Source organism: Tympanuchus pallidicinctus, unplaced genomic scaffold (assembly GCF_026119805.1).
Source record: "Tympanuchus pallidicinctus isolate F22 unplaced genomic scaffold, pur_lepc_1.0 scaffold16, whole genome shotgun sequence".
Lineage (NCBI taxonomy): Eukaryota > Metazoa > Chordata > Aves > Galliformes > Phasianidae > Tympanuchus > Tympanuchus pallidicinctus.
Genome location: NW_026294679.1, coordinates 27205518 through 27223105, shown reverse-complemented (window position 1 = coordinate 27223105; position 17588 = coordinate 27205518). Strand labels below are relative to the sequence as shown.

At 39.6% G+C, this 17588-nt stretch overlaps 1 protein-coding gene across 31 annotated transcripts in view; it reads right to left on the bottom strand.

Annotated features, from left to right (window-relative positions):
• The window catches only part of ANK3 (ankyrin 3), a 289738-nt gene that overhangs the window by 52461 nt on the left and 219689 nt on the right, over nt 1-17588 (bottom strand). For 21 of the 31 annotated variants that reach the window (XM_052677741.1, XM_052677738.1, XM_052677742.1 and 18 more), the window contains 4 exons: nt 11873-11979; nt 7824-7856; nt 3987-4211; nt 794-948 (listed from right to left, as the gene is read on the bottom strand). In XM_052677741.1, the coding sequence (XP_052533701.1) occupies nt 794-948; nt 3987-4211; nt 7824-7856; nt 11873-11979 (520 nt within the window). The remainder of the gene's footprint in view (nt 1-793; nt 949-3986; nt 4212-7823; nt 7857-11872; nt 11980-17588) is intronic. The other 10 variants (XM_052677746.1, XM_052677740.1, XM_052677744.1 and 7 more) reach the window with 1 other exon arrangement.

The window sequence follows — 17588 nt, the reverse complement described above, 5'->3', positions numbered from 1 at the left end:
CTGGAAGATGCTATCCACAGAAAATCCTGTGGATAAACCCTTATAGAAAAATGAAGTCCAAACTTCAGGCCATTTCATTCACAGTCAGATGCAAAGAGCTAGAGCAATGTTTTATCAACACAAGTGCTGAAAAATACTTGCTGGGAAAAGAAAGCAGTGGTGCCAAGGACTCTCTGCAGCCCCTGCCTGGCTTTGCTCACAACATGTCCGCAGGGACCATCTGTCACAGCATCTTCTGATGCACTGAGTACAGCTGAGCCCTCTCCTCTTCAGGGACTCTCATAAACATCAATATCCACACAAAACAAGGGAGCCAGACTTCCCAGATGGACACTGAGGCAGCAGGTTGTGTATCTGTGGGAGATGACCTCTAACAATAGCAATTCTAACAAGAATGGACTATAGGCTGAGGCCTGCATCTGTAGGAAAACTGAACTGAACTGATAGTTACCCTTGGCTTGGAATGACCTTCACATGGCCCCATCTGAGCTGAAGAAACACACTTACCTCCAGCTGGGATGTTATTCTCAGCTCTGTGCTGTAAAGCAACTGTGCAGCTTTGCTTAAACTTGGCACAACTTCAGACCAAAGCTTAAGATTTATTCTAGGATGTCTCCAGGCCAGTGCTGAACCATTTCTCTACACAATCTTTCCATTTGTTTAACAGGTAACATACTGTATTCCCCAAAGTCAGATATCCTCTGCTCTGTTTTATTTTAGGTTACTTCAGTCTACTTACATTAGCAAGCCCTAAGAAAGATAAGGCCTGCTAAAGCTGTGAGAAAATGTTTACCTTCATCCATGCCATTGAGTACTTCAGTTAAGTCTTCGTGCTTGCTGTCATACTGGTGCTCCTTCCACGTTTCACCATTTTCACTTCGAAGTACAATTAACTCTCTTTCCTTTCCTCGCATTGATCCAAAATGTGGGATTTCCACTATGACAGGACTAGACAAAAAAAAATCAAATTATTTTTAAACCATGCAACTCCCTAATGCCCTTAATTTTCCTATGGGTGTTAAATCCTTAAGAAAACTACAAACATTTTAAATAGTAAGCATTGTTACAGTAAAAGTGCTTTTAAAATTGCCAAAGCTGCACAATCCTTTATCATTTAAACTGTAGATAATATATAACTTGATAATATTCGTGCACACCTCATTTTAAACATAAATCTCTTCAAATAACTGCCTAATGAAAAAAACGTCCACAAATTTTGCTGAAGACCATTCTCCACGTGCATTTATCCCAGGATGTGGATGAACCAATCCTGCCTCCACAACATGCAGCACTGCTGACTTTCAATTGACATTATTATAGCCAAAATTTGGAATTGGTTCAAGGAATTTAAAGGAATCAAACTTAGTTCAGCAACAGCCCAGCTATTCGAATGCATGCAAATGCTACTGACTGCAGCAGAAATTGTGTGAGCATGTAGCTTTTAGATTTCAAACCAAGTCTCAAACTTTACAAACAGGTTTTTTCTCATTAGTTTCACTTTCTGGTTCTCATGCCCAAAATCACAGCTGCAGCATGTGCACTGTAAACATCACCAGGGAAGGTTTAGATCCTTACAGAATGGATTTCTCTGAGTTTAGCAACACTGCAACCACATTTAGATAAGTTACTGTCAAACACTCTGGGGGAAGGACAGGGAACGGGAAGGTGGTTAATAGTACACCTATGTCACCAGACAAGATACCTTCAACAGAGGACTGCAAGTGCATTACTGAACAATAGTTGTGAACAACTGACAGAAACCACCATTCACTTCATGTGCCATTCCTGAACAAAACAGACACTTTTGCCAAACACTTCACAGGCAAGATATGCATTTTAAAGTATGCTAAGACATCTGACTGAAATCACGCAGTAAGTGAACAACTATGGATTATGCAGCTTTAAGACATTTAAATAGACAGTATCATCATTTTCCTACAGAGGTTGTAAAATATTTCACCTCTTTGTTTCACTCAGTTGAAAGAAACACCACATGATGGGAGGGGTATGCAGCACTTCTGCACTACCAAACACCAGCAAGGTGCGAGGCTGCAGTAACCAATTGATTATTTGAGTACAGAAATCACAACAGCCATCATCAGGAGAAAATATAAATTGGAAGAGCCAGATTTCATACTCTACACTGTTTGTCCCTACAGAAATTATCAAAAGGCAGTTTAATTCATACGTATTTTAGATGCTTTTAAGAACACCCAGGCTGTTAATCCAAACTTGAATCTTTTAACAAGAAATAGAAATGTATCTGCTGCCTCATTGTGCACAGCAAATAAATACAAAAAATTCAAATACATATTCAGATATTTACTCTCTAGTTCAAAAGGAGTCCGAACTGAAAAACTAACACTGTAGTACAATCTTTGCAGGCTAATATTTCAGATACTGTCTCTGTAAATATTTAGAAACCACACAATTTTGTGCATGACATTTAACAAGAATACTCAGTGAGAAGGTATTAAACAGGTATTGAACACCAAACACTCACCAATATTTTGTAAACCTAATGCAGTAAATTTCACAGTATGGTTTGAAAACAACATCAAAAATGTATGGAAACATTCTTACATTTTAGACCATACCCTGCAGCTCCTTTGGGTTGCATTCTTGGCGTTATAAATCTATTTTAACAAGATGACTCTTGCAGTTTGAAAATAATAGTATCTCTTCAGCCTTGTTAAAATAAAGTTATTCACTCAATGAGATCTTGAATAATCTTTTATAAATAATAGACTTTATACGATCACATTTTACAATGCTCTTCCCAAAACAGACTCACTCAAGGCCTGTAAATACCTTCTCTACTACAGGGTTGAAATTAAAGGACTGTCACTGTGTATTAAAATGTATTTGATGCAGTTGAAACACTTCAAATTTAAAAAATTACAAAAGCACAGAAGTTATGAAAGCAGAATGCTGGCAGTGAATTTTACATGCCTGTAAGCACAAGGTAGTAGCAGAGCTATATTAAATCAAGCCACTATGATTTTCTTTCAGTGACATAAGTCAACTGAAAGCTTTAGAAAACTAAATAAATAAATAAATGGGAATAACGAAAAATTGGAAACAAAAGAAAAACTGTAGACATTCTGTATCTTTTCCGTATATATCCTACCCAATAAATTTTGTTCCTTGTGGACCAAGCTGCAGGATTCGGCTAACCATGCTCTCGCCCTCATTTAGAGGGGGAGGAGATTTAGGAAGATGCAGTTTACTGAATAACATCCATGCAGCAGGAAGAGAAACAAGAAGGGGAAATTAGGAACAAACTGTCATTCCCAACAGAACCGGCAGTTTACACCAAGGTGCCACTCACGGTAATGAACAAAATTTATAATTAGCAAAAAAAAAGCCACATCATAGTGGATTGTTTCCCTTATTTTAAGCTTTAAAAAATGTTAGTTCCTAGCATTTGTGCTCCTTGATGCTCTATAGTAAGTGCTCTGCCATCACCCTCTGTGGCCTTGCTACTTGGGAGGAAGAGAGGCAGCTCGCAGCAACTTGGGCAGAAGCCATGTATGCACTATGGCACAGGGAACTGAGCTCAATGTTTGGGCCCTTGTGACTGTTTAGGACGCACTTCTGTGACAGTGACATCTCTCTGGCACTCTGTGAGCAAGAGGGTCAAAACGTGCTCTGGGTTACAGGCTCACGAGTCCTCCTGACTTCCAAGGGAGGTTGCACAAGTAGCTGGGGGCAGGGATCTGGCCTTTTCACGTCTTTCCTTACCTTTGGCTTCTCCCTGCAGTCATCATAGAGGCAAAGCTCATCTTAAAACACAAAGGTACTTTCAAGGTAGGAACTGCAGTTTGGCTTTTTTTTTTTTTTTTTTTAAACTATTTTAAGATAAGTAACCTAATCTTACATGGCCAAATGAGGTAAAGTCAATGTTTAACTTCTTAGATCCACAGAATAACAGAAATGGAAGATGCAACACCAGTGTGAACAATGAAATTCATAGAAGAACTCACCCTAAAAATTGTGCCCCTGCCGGCCCCATTTCTACAAGTCTACTTGCTAATCCTTCTCCTTCAACCATTGGTGGTGGGCTGGCCAGCTTATGCCTCTTTACCAAGCGGCAGGTGATGCGGGTTGGTGCTGTGCATTTGCGTGGTGGGATGATAATTCTCATTCCATGATGACGACTACCTCTCATCGAACCCCCGCGGGCATCGACCATAAAACTAACCAGGAAACTGCAGGAAAAAGGAACCAAGTCATTAAAAACAGTCATAAAATAAGCAGAGAAAACATCAGCAAAAAGTCAACTGCCACAAACTTAAAAGCTTATCGGAAAAGTCCTCCCAGTCTCACATAAACTAAGAAGAACATAATAATTTATTTATACTTACATGTTAACTATTGGTTAAGAAAAGCAGGAATTTCTAAAGGTCTAGCAATATTATAGTGAAATATCAAGTGAATGATCAGGTGCTACTGAGTAATTTGGATTAGAGAGTTCACAAGTAGCGTATTAGTAGTGTCGTATTAGAATTTAAGATCAGCCCTCTGTTATTGTTATCTCTACTGTCCAAAAATAAGTAATGATCCCCACATGCAGAAAGGAACCAGACAGCGTAGAAAATGGAGAATCAAAAGTGCACATTGTTGTAGGGGTCTCAGCCTTCACAACCTCCTCAAACTCTCATCTGCAAACACTTCTGCTGGCTGACAGAGAGTGCTGGCACTGTGGGTGACAGTTGGAGCTACAGTTGCTTCCGCTGATGGGGAACGAGTAAGAATATCAGGAATGTAACTGGCTTTAGACTGCTGGCACTCTTGAGAAAACCATGCCATTAGCCCTCTGTGAAGATGACGTTCCTTAGCAAAAAGCTGCATTAGGGGAAAAAACATTCTTTCCAATACCAAATTTTCCAATTAATAATTAAAGAATAAGCAATTACATTTTTAAAGGGTAAGTGGTAGACTTAAAAATTGAATTACTTTTAATAGCAAGGGAATAATAATAATATTGAGAAGAATAACTGCTAATAGTCATGGACTATTTCATCTGTGAAATGCTGAGCAGCAGTGTATGTGAAGCATTACTGTCCTTAACAAATCACAACAGTGATAGCAAACTGGAGCCTCCTTCCAAGGCTGGCAACACACTTCACCCTCTTTCAAAACTTAAGCAAATAATTCTTCCAGTTTAAGGGGATCAAAACCTACAGGTTACTTAAAGGCTAAGGGGTTACTAGGGTGCTCCTTTGAGGTTCCATTCTGTCTAGAACATAAACTACAGACAGATTCAGTTAATGGGCCAGCATCAACAGGGACAAGAATTACAAACTCAGCCTTGGTGCCTGTCCATTTTTTTTGTTTGTTTGCTCCTTCTGTATGATGCAAAGATGCTCACATAGCTGGCACATCTGCTGAATAGCTTCAGTATTTTCAAGGCTGTTGCCAAAACTTCCAGATCTCACAGGCTAAATCTTCACAAGACTAGAAGGTGAATCTATTCCATTTCCTGGCTCCCTACTGTAAACATAATGCAGGCTAAGAGCCAATAATCCAGGGGGGTCATGAAGATTCTTTAAAACAAAAAACAAAACAAAACAAAAACAAAACAAAACAAAACCAAGTGCTTTTAAGTGTGTATGAAAATTTATGTAAGAAAGTTTGATTTGCTTTTGAGACCAGCAGGATATCAAAAGTAACAGCTGACATGCAAGTGGCAAGCCCTGCAAAAAAGACACATTTGAAAGTCCTGTCAACGTGGGTGGGAAAAATTTGCACAAAAGCAGAAGCATAATCAAAACTTTGTATTGAGTGCACTGTAGGAGGCAGGCACATAAGGAGGTCAGCTGTAAATATGTGAAGCAAGAAAAAAGTTGTCCAACTGAATTATAGAAAAAAATTGCTAGGCTGCCCTTTTTCAAATTAAATTAAAATGCATCAATAGAGATAGGAAGATAAAGCACACCTCCCAGATGACCCTAACTCTAACTTATCAGTCTTTGTGCTACACATACTTTAGAAGGCTGAAGCATGGAACAATATTTGTCTGCTCTAGCATTAGATAAGGAGGTTGGTGGCCCTGCATGTGAGAGTGGAGTTGGAGCTTGATCATCCTTGAGGTTGCTTCCAACCCAAGCCACTCTATGATTCTATGATTTGTCATGTCTTACACTAGTTTTCATACAAATAAAATGTGCCTACATTTCTCTCCTAGAGAAAACACTATGTATACCACTGAACAAATTCAAGCGCTGCCACTAGGTAGCCCAATTCCTAATAAAAGGAATTATGTTTCAGTGGAATGTCTGCTGAATGGTTATCCAAACGCTTTCAATATTTTATCTATATTAAAACCAATATCATTGACTTTTTAAATTACAGTATAAGTTACAGTAACTTAATATTTATAGATACAAGATGTTAGATGTCCTGCAAACCACTGACTAGAAACTTATCAGTTTGCTAACAATGGGCTGTAAACAATCAAAAACAGCAGCTACAGAGAGCCTAGCCTCACTCCTCATTGCTCACTAACTGCTACTAGCCAGTCATTCTGTTTTTTCACCCTGCAACTGCTCTTCATGGTGAGCACTGATGGGATGAGGCAGATGTCACTGAACCTGTGGGGAAAGTAGGCTACAGTTGGTCTTCAGAGCTGGCAAGGAGCCAGCTTGTGACTAGCTGTGAAGAGAGTTCAAGACAATCCATTATCATTTATGAAACAAAGTAAAATACTGAGAGGGGACTCACAGCCCTTGGTCTCTGAAGGGAAAACACTGAGAGAGGAATCCGCTATAGTTGTGCCATGATGGCTTTTTAGAAATGCTCTTGGCTTTGGTCTGCAGAAAGATAGAACCAATTCTGTCGAGAGAGAAGCACAGAGCGAGAGGCTGGAGCATCCCTTCAGGGTGGCCGCAGCAGCTGTGCTGAGGGGCACATCTGGCTGGAGTGCACAGCGAGGTGGGGCCTCCGGGGAGCTTGGCCTGATGGCTCAGTGCAAGGCAGAGCTTTGGAGAGCTGCCTATCATCTATGTGATTACTAACATGCTAAGTCAGCTCAAAATTAATACAAAAGTTCTTCATCTCACACAAAAATGCCAGAGCTTCCACTCAGATAAGACGCCCCTGCATCCATATGACTTAAGAGATGTAAGTATGTAACCATGGATTTTTAAAAATCTAGGCACCTAAATCAACTGACACGGTATACAAAAATCAATGGAAGTTAGACATAGCTATAAAAATTGGACCCAGACTTCCCAGGTGTATTTATTTAGGTTGTATGGGGATAGGTGGGCAGGGTTTGATGGCAGGCACTTACACTGCCCAGCCTGGGGCTCAGCAATGCTCACAGCATGGGAAGATCAGCCCCTGGCACAAGTCCACTCCCCAGCAAAGGAACCAGCCCTCTTAACAGCCAGCGAGGGTGTCTATGCCACACTACAGCCTTCTGTGAAGATAAAACCCTTAGCAGATCAGTCTTGGTGTGTATTGATCCCATATAAAAGTCACTATTGTTGAGATTATAGTAATCCTCTGTTTAGTTCCCTGATTAGTATTTATCATTTCAAGCAGTAACAATAATTTTAAACAGTATTTCATGCACTTTCTATCACAAAGATTAGTAGTCGATGCTTACCTACATTAATGCTGTACTAATCATGGAAATTACAGTATGATCTCTAAACACAAATGCTAAATGCTGGTGAGCATTTCTACTTGAATATATGGAAGGGATGAGGATGTGGGCGGATGCACTACAAACATCTACATACACTCTGACTGTGGGAAACAAGTTTGGAAAAAAAAAAAAAGATGAGGATTCACAGAAAGCACAGAGTTATCACCTTGAATCATACTGGGGAAGTGGAGAGGAATAGCTGCAAAATAATTTAAAAGCAAATGGGAAAAATTAATATAAGATAATTAGAGGCAAGCAACAGAAAATATCAATAATAAGCGCAAAGGAAAAGTATCAATCAGAAAAAAAATAACAAAAGTAACATGTTTGAAGTTCAGCTTTAAAAATGATTTGGCTTTTGCTTCGCATATCACAAACCATGACATAAAATACACCACTCATGAAAAAAAACAAACTATCTGAAGGGAAGTTTTCATTTCACTGGTCAGCATAAATCTGTAACTGCTCTGAGAAACACAGAAGTTCATGGAGTAGTGAAAAGCATGAGAGATTTACTCAGGTCAACAGAGAATTTACTTTAAAAGAACTTCTTTGATTCCCAAAACAAGTTTCACTGTGTGATGTAAAATCAGGTATTATGCTTTTCTATAGTCGTTTATTTTCCAAAGTATAGCTTATAAAATATGTATGGCAGAATATCTGAAGGGAATATCAACCTTTGCCATTCATGACACTGCTTTCAAAAATAAATTCTCTCTCTAAAAAGGTTGGAATAATTAACTTGAATATGACACTTTGCAAGACTGGATCACGCATTTTTTGAGTTTCTCAGTTTGGGAGAGAGTAACACATTCATTTCTTTCTTTGGGCTCAGGAAATCAAGGAGTTTAAAAGAGCAATAAGAAGAGAGCACAGCCACAATTTGACTGGGAGGTCACAAGAAGGCTCACATCTGAGAGCTGGAGGTCACCATGGTGAAGTGGATCTACCCTTTCAGAAGCTTCACAATTCACAGCATATTTTAATGTCTTATTTACAATGGACTCTGTTCAAAACATGCTGGCAAAACAATTTACCTGCACCCAGAAAGAAAAACATTGAATACTGTCTTGGCTTAAAAAAAGGAAAAACCAGAAGAGTCAAAATTACTGCCAGCACTTCCTTCTCTCTTCCCCTTTCACTGATACATTGCTTGATACACACAACCTGCTGCCCCAAATTCTCCTTCTGCCTGAGTTTAGAAATGGGAAGAAACATCGATGCTCTCTTCTGGCAGCAGGTGCAAGGGGAAAGGAGGTAGCTGAGGCAGCAGGCTGCAGAAGGGTGGCCCCACTATGGCATGCTGCAGGCTCAGGAGAATGAGGAATGTGGAGGCAGTGAGGTCAGGCTTCAGCCACAGGGTGACCCCGACCCTGAGGGCTGCTGGCAGCTGGGGAGCCAGCTGTCACATTTCTGCCTGCGGGCACAGAACAAGCAGGGACCAGGTGAGGGGACTAAGCAGGAAAGGAATGGATTTTCAGAAAAGAGAACTCATGTTTTAATGCCTCTCAGAAATGCCAAGGTACTGGAAGATGTAAGATGAACATCTGGCGGTTACCCCTAGATGAAGATAATGGGGACAATCAAACAGTATCATGTTATCATTGGAGATCACGATAGAAAACAAGAAAAAAGGTTTTTTGTTGTTGTTTTTTGTTTTTTTTTTTTGTTTGTTTGTTTGTTTTTTGTTTTTTTACTAAGAAAGGAACTGAGTCTCAGTATCATTTCAGGTGGACTTTATCCATAAAATGTGACAGGCCAGAAAAGCCACACTTGGTGGCAGTGGTTCGGTGTTTGGATTCTCTCCCTTACCATCTCCTTTCTCCTCTGCAGCCCCATAGTTTTCTGCACAGCTGCAGGTCTGCAGGCCTTCCCCTCCAAACAGCAGTCTTAGCTGCAGGCATTAGTGGGGACTCTCAAACAGTTAAAGATCCCATGTCCACAGACTGTATGTTTTGAAGGGCTGGAAGCATTAATGAGCACATTGAACAAAGTGGTTCTAGAGGACCAGCAGAAGGCAAACATCAGCTCTATTCTGTACCAGGAAGAAGAAGAGCCAGAAAATTTTAGGCCATCATTCTAACATTGATTACTGCAAATATTCAGGAGTAAATTATCCAACAATCAATTTATGGGGACAATGACAACCAACGTATAGGAATAATACAGCAATTAGAACTCAACTACCATCAACAATTCTCAAAATAAGAAAAAGCCAAAATATTTGTTGCAAGAGTAACATACATCAAATTGAATCAACTACCTTCTTTTACAGGGCAACTTATCCAGTGGATGCATGGAAATTCTGTATTTGTACTCCAGTAAGCATGTGAAGCATAGTAAATATAAGTGCACAAACACTTAACAAACAGCCTCAGAAGAACGACCCTTGGTGTTTTTCTGCCAAACTGAAAGGAAAATTAAAGTGGGGACTTCACTGCACTGTCCTGGGCCAGGCCAGGCACCAAGCTAGTGTCTTCATTCATGATTTGAGCACTGGACAGAAAGGTCTGAATAACACTTTGGAAAAGAGGAGCAAAATTAAAAGCTATCTTGCTAAAATGGGTTCTGATACCAGCAATCTAAAATACAGTAAAGTTAAGTACAAATAGAAGAAACCAAACACATAAACACAAAACATAGTAAAAAAACACCAAGATTGCAGAACTTCAGAAAGAAACTAAGAAATGCTTGCAGGTCAAACGTCTACTAACAGAAGCTGCAATTACCAAAACAATAAGTGTCACTGTGGGATTCCTTAGGACTAGCTGTGCCATGTGTCAGACACAGAAGTAGCAATCCTATCCTAGTCAGTACTGATGATGTCTCCTCTTTGGGAGCCTAATGCGCAAAACTGGTTTAGAAACAATCAATCATCAAAAAGAGGGAGGCAGGGGATGCCTGCAAGAATCCCGTGGTGTGCAGGAAGCACCACCTAGCAAGACCTGAGATATTACAGTTTACAAAAGAGAAGAGAATGTTCCATTTTTTTTTCATTTTATGTTCCACAACATAAAATACTGTAAAGAGACTACTAAGATACTGTACTCCACAAATACCAGACAAGAAATAGGCTTAACTGGCAAAGAGACTTTGAATATCAAGGAAAGAAATATTGTAACAGACAGTGAGACAAAGAAGCTAGAAGACCATAGATCTTAAGTGGCGATGAAGAAATTGATCATATTTCAGGAATAGGTTGCTTACATTTTAGCCTGCCATAAAACAAATGGGTGGTCTGTGAGCTCTCTGAGGTCCCATGGAAGGTCATATCCTTCCATGCTTACAGGCTTCAACTTTTCATTATGAAGCTACTGATATTTCAATTCTAGCACTGAACATACGCAGTGTTTTAGTAAATCAAGACCTCGAACCCCACCAATGCATAGTTCCATTCAGCTCAAGCAGGTGTTTATGCTTATTGTGGGCCTGTGGCTTTAGGTCTGTGGGACTTATTGTTACCTTGGAACTGAAATTGTTTGGTTTGTGCTGGAGACATTTTCATTTTAAGAATGTAATTAGTCACAAAGTGGGGAAGTAAATTAAAAAGATATGAAACTTTATGCCCTGATCCTGAAAATTATACAGTCAAGATTTATAGAGGACAATCTTATATGCAATATTATATTCAGCTACATATTTATTTGTAAATTTTTATAACATGCATTCCAAAATTACTCCTGTTGCATTTAATCAGGTTTGTGTGCTACTGCCAAGAAGCACTGTCAGCACAGTAATGATTCTTGTATAAATGACTGAAGTCAAATCATGTATTTTGGAGAACAGACAGGAGTATAGAGACATACATAAAATATGAAATTAAAGCCCCTCATTCTTCCTGTAAGAAAGAACAAAAGGCATTAACGCTATGACTTCATGCTTCAAATAATTTAATATAATTCAAACAAAATCACCTTACAACATTTGAAAGCATAAGCAACAGAAAAAGCAAAACATGACTATTAAAAAGAAGCCTGTGGGATTACCACGTTTTTGGCATTCAGAAAATAAATGCAGACGCGAAGTTCTGGTTTGATAAGCAACAATTTAGCCTGACTCCTGTTATTAAGCACCCACGTTGAAGCCAGTGTGAATTTTGCCACTGGCTTCAACTGGAGCAAGAACAGGCATGTCATCAGCCATCACAGAACACCATATTCTTCATCTAATACATTTCCACATTTAAACATAAAGGAAATCTGCTAAATGACCTACCCAGAATGGATGGGACTTGAAACAAGGTTAACATTGTCCAAGGTGTCTGCAGCCCAGCTGTAGTGTCTGAGAGAATCAGAATCAAACTCCCTCTGAAATGTCAGGTGCTTAAAAAACAAACAAACAAAAAAACAAACATAAGATGTAAAACACTTGTCTTAAATACAAGCTTATTAATATAATTCCCTTACATTTAGATCCGTCCCCTTTCCTATAGCCAGTATCCTAGGTGTTAAATTACTAGAAATTCCTGAATAGAAACATGGAACCCAGAGAGAAATTTATCTCATGTCTTCAAACTTCTTTTCAAAATTCCTTTTGCTAGCTCTCACCGGTTCCTTCAGTTACACGTACACCTCTCTTCAATCTGTATTTACACACACAAAGTTAAAGACGACTGAAAAAATACTACAGATTGTACTACAATCATATACTATATGAACAGGCAGCATATTATTCCCACACAGAAAATGCCACTGCCCAGATCCTTACTCGAGCACAACTTCTATCCGTACAATCAACATGGGCACCATCCTGGAATGCCACCATCCCTACTCATCTGTATAAAAATAGTTATAACCCTGTGTAGCCCTGGCACACCAGTGCTCTAATTAAACTGTCTCATCTGACCGACACCGAGGCTTAGTTTGGTTCTGACTACTGCCTGTAGACATGAGCGCATGCAGGCTTCGCATGTCCTGCAACAAGGTCTCACTCTGTAAATCTTCTGTATAGCAAAGTCATTTGTGGCAAATATATATATTTTTGTCTTCTTTTTGTCATCCCCCCCCCTTATTTTTTTTCCCCTAGGAAATTAAATAAATCACATCTGTAAGTACTGTTAGATTATATTTCCAGGGCAATATGAAACCATTTATGCAACCACCATTAGAAGTTACACAAATAAAACTAAGTTAAGATACTGCCATGCAACACACAGACCATCCTCCACCAAGATGGTGTTACAAACATCAGTGTATCCTCCAGGCAGGTTGTTTTCTGATGACAGATAACTACAGGCTGATTTCTCCACTTTCTTTCTCAATACTGTGAAGACTAAAACCTCATGGGCCGTTTTCAAATTAAATTCCATGACTACCACTCAAACCTGAGCCAAACACAAACGCACACCTCTGCAGAGAGGAGTTTTATAACTTTCACTTTTTAAAATTTTTGTTAATGTACTGGCATACAGAGGTATTGTAAACGTATTAGTTTGAATGGAAATGCCAGCATTAGTAGTAAATCTATAAAGCCAGTCATAAAAATCCCGAGATAATTCTGTTCAGAAGCTTCCACAAGAAAAGCAAACAGACACTGATCTGTTGTTGGTCAGAACCTGCAACGTTTCTGTTACTTCTTGGGAGACCTCATTGGGGTCTTCCAATATTTGAAGGGAGCATACAAATAGGAGGGGGAACAACTGTTTACGAGAGTGGGTGGATAGTGATAGGACAAGGGGGAATGGTTTTAAACTGAGACAGGGGAGGTTTAGGTTAGATATTAGGAGGAAGTTTTTCCATACAGAGAGTGGTGACACGCTGGAATAGGTTGCCCAAGGAGATTGCAGATGCCCCATGCCTGGAGGCATTCAAAGCCAGGCGGGATGCGGCTCTGGGCAGACAGGTCTGGTGGTTGGCAACCCTGCCTGTGTCAAGGAGGTTGAAACTAGATGATCACTGTGGTCCTTTTCAATCCAGGCCATTCTATGATTTTATGATACTCTGGGGTTTGATACTCTTTGGACATTTCTTGCAATTAAATAAGCACCCCAGGCTTACTCCCACAACTGACAAGATTATAATTTACTGCTAATTAGTAACAATATCTGCAGGGGACAGCTTCACTTTATCATCTGTCCAACACTATAGCACATGTTTTTAATGCCTCCTTCTTTTGCTACCTTAAGCTCTTTTATTAGGATCTTCTACCAGTCTTTGTACTGTGAGACATGCACTTGAGGCCTGATGGTTCAATCACAGACAACGGTAACAGGCAAACACACTGCTAAGTGTGGCACACATTGACCACAAAATACACCAAGAGATGTAACAGATAAAAATTAATGCCATTTAAAAACAATGGTGATTAAACAACGGCACTGAATTTAATTAGCACTACTTTGAAAAATGTGTTATAATTCAGTTTAATGAAGACAGTTTTATAACTCCTTCCAGTAGAATACATGGGACTCTTCCACATGCCTTGAAGAGCCTATGGTTTAGACACAATAACTGCCACTGTGGATTTCTGTTGTTCCAAGTCACCTAATTTTGTAAGAGCTCATACCAAATACACAATTACTTTCTGACTCCGGAGATGTTGGGATCTGGATGTGGTATCAGAAATTGTAAATATTTAGGTAAACAAAAATAAAAAATAGCCCACCACATAGATTTTGTAAGACATGCATTAAAAAGGAGGAAAAAACAATTTAGTGTTTGTCATTCAGATGTCCATTGAGCTATAACTGTCCCTGCACTGAGGTCCAGGCATGCAAAAACATACAGAAAACACAGGATTGCATTTGCTGTAACAGATGAAAAATGTCAAAGGTTCGTGAGCACTGTAGGGCCATATGATTTTCAAAGAAATACCACCTCTCTAAAACAATCTAATCTAGATAGAGATGCTGCTATCCCCTCCTAAGTTGCCATAAGTTTACTTGCTGTATTCCTACAGGGTCTGTACATGAGGTGAACTTCTTTGGTGCATTCCTTTCCGACAGAGTGCATTCGAGTAAATCTTTGGGGCATATTTACAGCCAGCAAAAGCACAAAAACTGCAGCCAATTTTGGCAGAGAAACAGACTAATAAAAGCTAATGGCTGGACAAACACATCTTACACACAGCACACATCTGCTGATCTCATTCCGTTGACCTGCTGAGGTGTTGGATTTTCCAGGCAGGCAAAGAGATCTCCCAGTGCAAGCTACAGAATGTATGAGCAGTCCAGAAGACAGTACATCATCTGTGATACCGAACTGCAAGATTTGTCCCGGGTTTGGTCAGGGCAAAGCATTCCCTACTTGGACTGAGGGAGATTAAATATGCATTGGTAGGGGGTGTGTTGTTGTCAGATGCAAACGCGTGTACTAAAATGCTGACAGTTCTGTTGTCAAGGATCCTGCTGGTTGCATAACCAAATATCCAGGCTCTGTAACATCACAGTTCAGCAAATGGAAGAATTTATGCTTCCTCCCAGATGAATTTATCCAGACAGAAGAGATTCAGCAAGCTGCTATGCAATGGACAGCCTGATTCATCGTGCCTGTGGCTGATGTAAATTATTCCATGGAGAATGTTGCTTAGATTTGGTCTGAGTTACAGTATCCATGGTAACGCACTAGGACACACAAATTTTAACTTTGCTCTAGCCAGGTTATGAGGCACAGTATGGCCTGGACTCAGCTTTCCCTGTTGAAAAGAATCAGCAATAAAGAACCAAGTTCAAACAATGAAGATTGTCTTGATTTATCTTGTCTTCTTTGGCAGTTCTTAGAAAATCCTCTCAAACACCCAACCCCTCATGATAGCAGCCAATATCAGCAAAAAATAGTCTTAAATCTTCCTCACGTGACCCTTTTTAGACTTCCAAGTCTCCCAGTGGTCTGGTGAAGAAGCGGTCATAGGATCTTCTGATGCCACCTTAGCAGCAATTTGACAGTTGTCCATCTTTAACATCCTTTTATTTCTGGTAATATTAATTCCCTTTATCCTGAGAGCTGCTGTAATTAACTGTACATGCTTTACAACAGAAGAGAAGTCATTTATACAAATAGGTAATGGCTTGTTACTTCTTCTAAGCTATGTAATACCCTCATACCCTGTATGAGCTTCCAGCTGGTCTTATAAGATAAGGTTTTGACTCACTGTGAACTTTGTTCCTATGACTTTCATAGATGGAACATGATTCTTCTTCTTCCTTTTCACTGTGAAAGCAGAGATTACTTGGAAACCCAGTAATGTGCAAAAGGAGGGATGGGAAGAACAAAGGCAGGAGTATTCTCTCCCAGATGCACTCTTCCCACTTCAGCCGAAGCATCATAAATTTTATCCAACTTCCTTTGATATGTTTAGGTTGACAACTTTCTTGAAGAACAAGAAAATTCCCAAGGACAAACTTATTTTTTTGTCAAGACTTCAAGGCTGGCAAAAGCCATAGCATAAAAAATGTTAACAGTGTCCCCTTTCTCAAGAAGATAATTCATTGTTTTATTGTTGTTTGTTTTCAGGGGAATCGTTTTACAAACCTCTTGAAAAAGCTTAGAACTAGGAATGACATTGTTCTCACCATTACCTTCGCCATTTCTTGCTCTCTTGGATACAAGAAACTTGAAGTTTGTCTAAAAAATTAAGACTAACATAACATGCAAAATTAGACTGTTAAGACAGGCATCCAGTCTGACTTCATTTTGTATGACAGATTTGGACCGGAGTTGAAGTGCAATAATTGCACAACCACTGCTGGACAAAAACTAGAATTACAAAAATATGAAGATTAAAAATGCAAAGAAAACAGCCTGATCTCTACTGCTCAGCATTAATACTTTTAAGTGAAGAGGCACCATTGCAAGCAATTCTCCAGAAAGAATGGAGGTCCATAGCCATTTGTACAGAATGTGACATTTGCTCTAAGTTGAGCTACTGTATGCAATGGGGTGTTGCTGCAACCTCTCCATGCACAGAGGAGTCACTTTTCATTGTCAAGTTGTGTTTTGTAATAAAAGCAGGTTAACAATACACACTTTGAACAATGTTCTTTAGGAGTTATTTAGCACAGTGTTTCTTGTAGGTCTTGTTATTTGATCAAACGCATCATAGCTGCCATCAACTTTTATGATAATCCCAAAAACAACCAGAATCCTAAAACAAAATGTGTTCTCAGACTGGAGGGAAGGCTTCCCTCTCCTATGTTATGTCTATCACATCAGGAAGATTTAATGAAGGCTTAGGAGAAAGAATTATCAAAGGAATTTTAGGTTCTCAGACCTGAAGTACTATTACTGAGCTGGCTGTTATTGATCAAGGTTATTGAAGGCTTACAGCACTTCATTTGGAAGTAACGATCTAATAATACACAAAGGCTAATGCCTCCTATTGTATTATGTTGGTCCACGACATCAGAGCAGATGTTGGTGGGATGGTAGTAGAGGCTGAACCTTCCCACCAATATTCTGTCACATTTTGTTGCTGTGTGACAGATGGCAGCAGAGAAACAGTCATTTGACATCAAAGCATGTATGTGGTGAGCGGTGCATTTCAGCAGTGGTGACAGCAGTGTGAAAGACAAGCCATATTCCAGATGACCACGCACAGCTGGCACATCACAAAATGAAGAGTGTCTCAGTCACCTCATGTGCACAGATCAGTGGATTACAACCAATGAGCTGCATACAGAGCTGCATATCACCTTCAACGCATTGGAAATGATGGTGGCAAAGCTGGAATATTGCAAAGCTTTTGTCAGGTGAGTCCCATGAACGTGAACAGAACGAACAGCATATGCAAGTTTGTCAGGACTTAGTCAACCAATACAAGTCTAAAGAGGGCAGCTGCCTGGACCACATCATTAACAGTGACAAGATGCAATGTCACCACTACAAGCCATACTCAAAACAGCAATCCATGGACTGGCAACAGGTGAATTCCCCATTGAAGAAAAAGTTCAAGATGCAGCCCTCAGCGAGTAATGTTCACTGTCTTCTGCAATAGG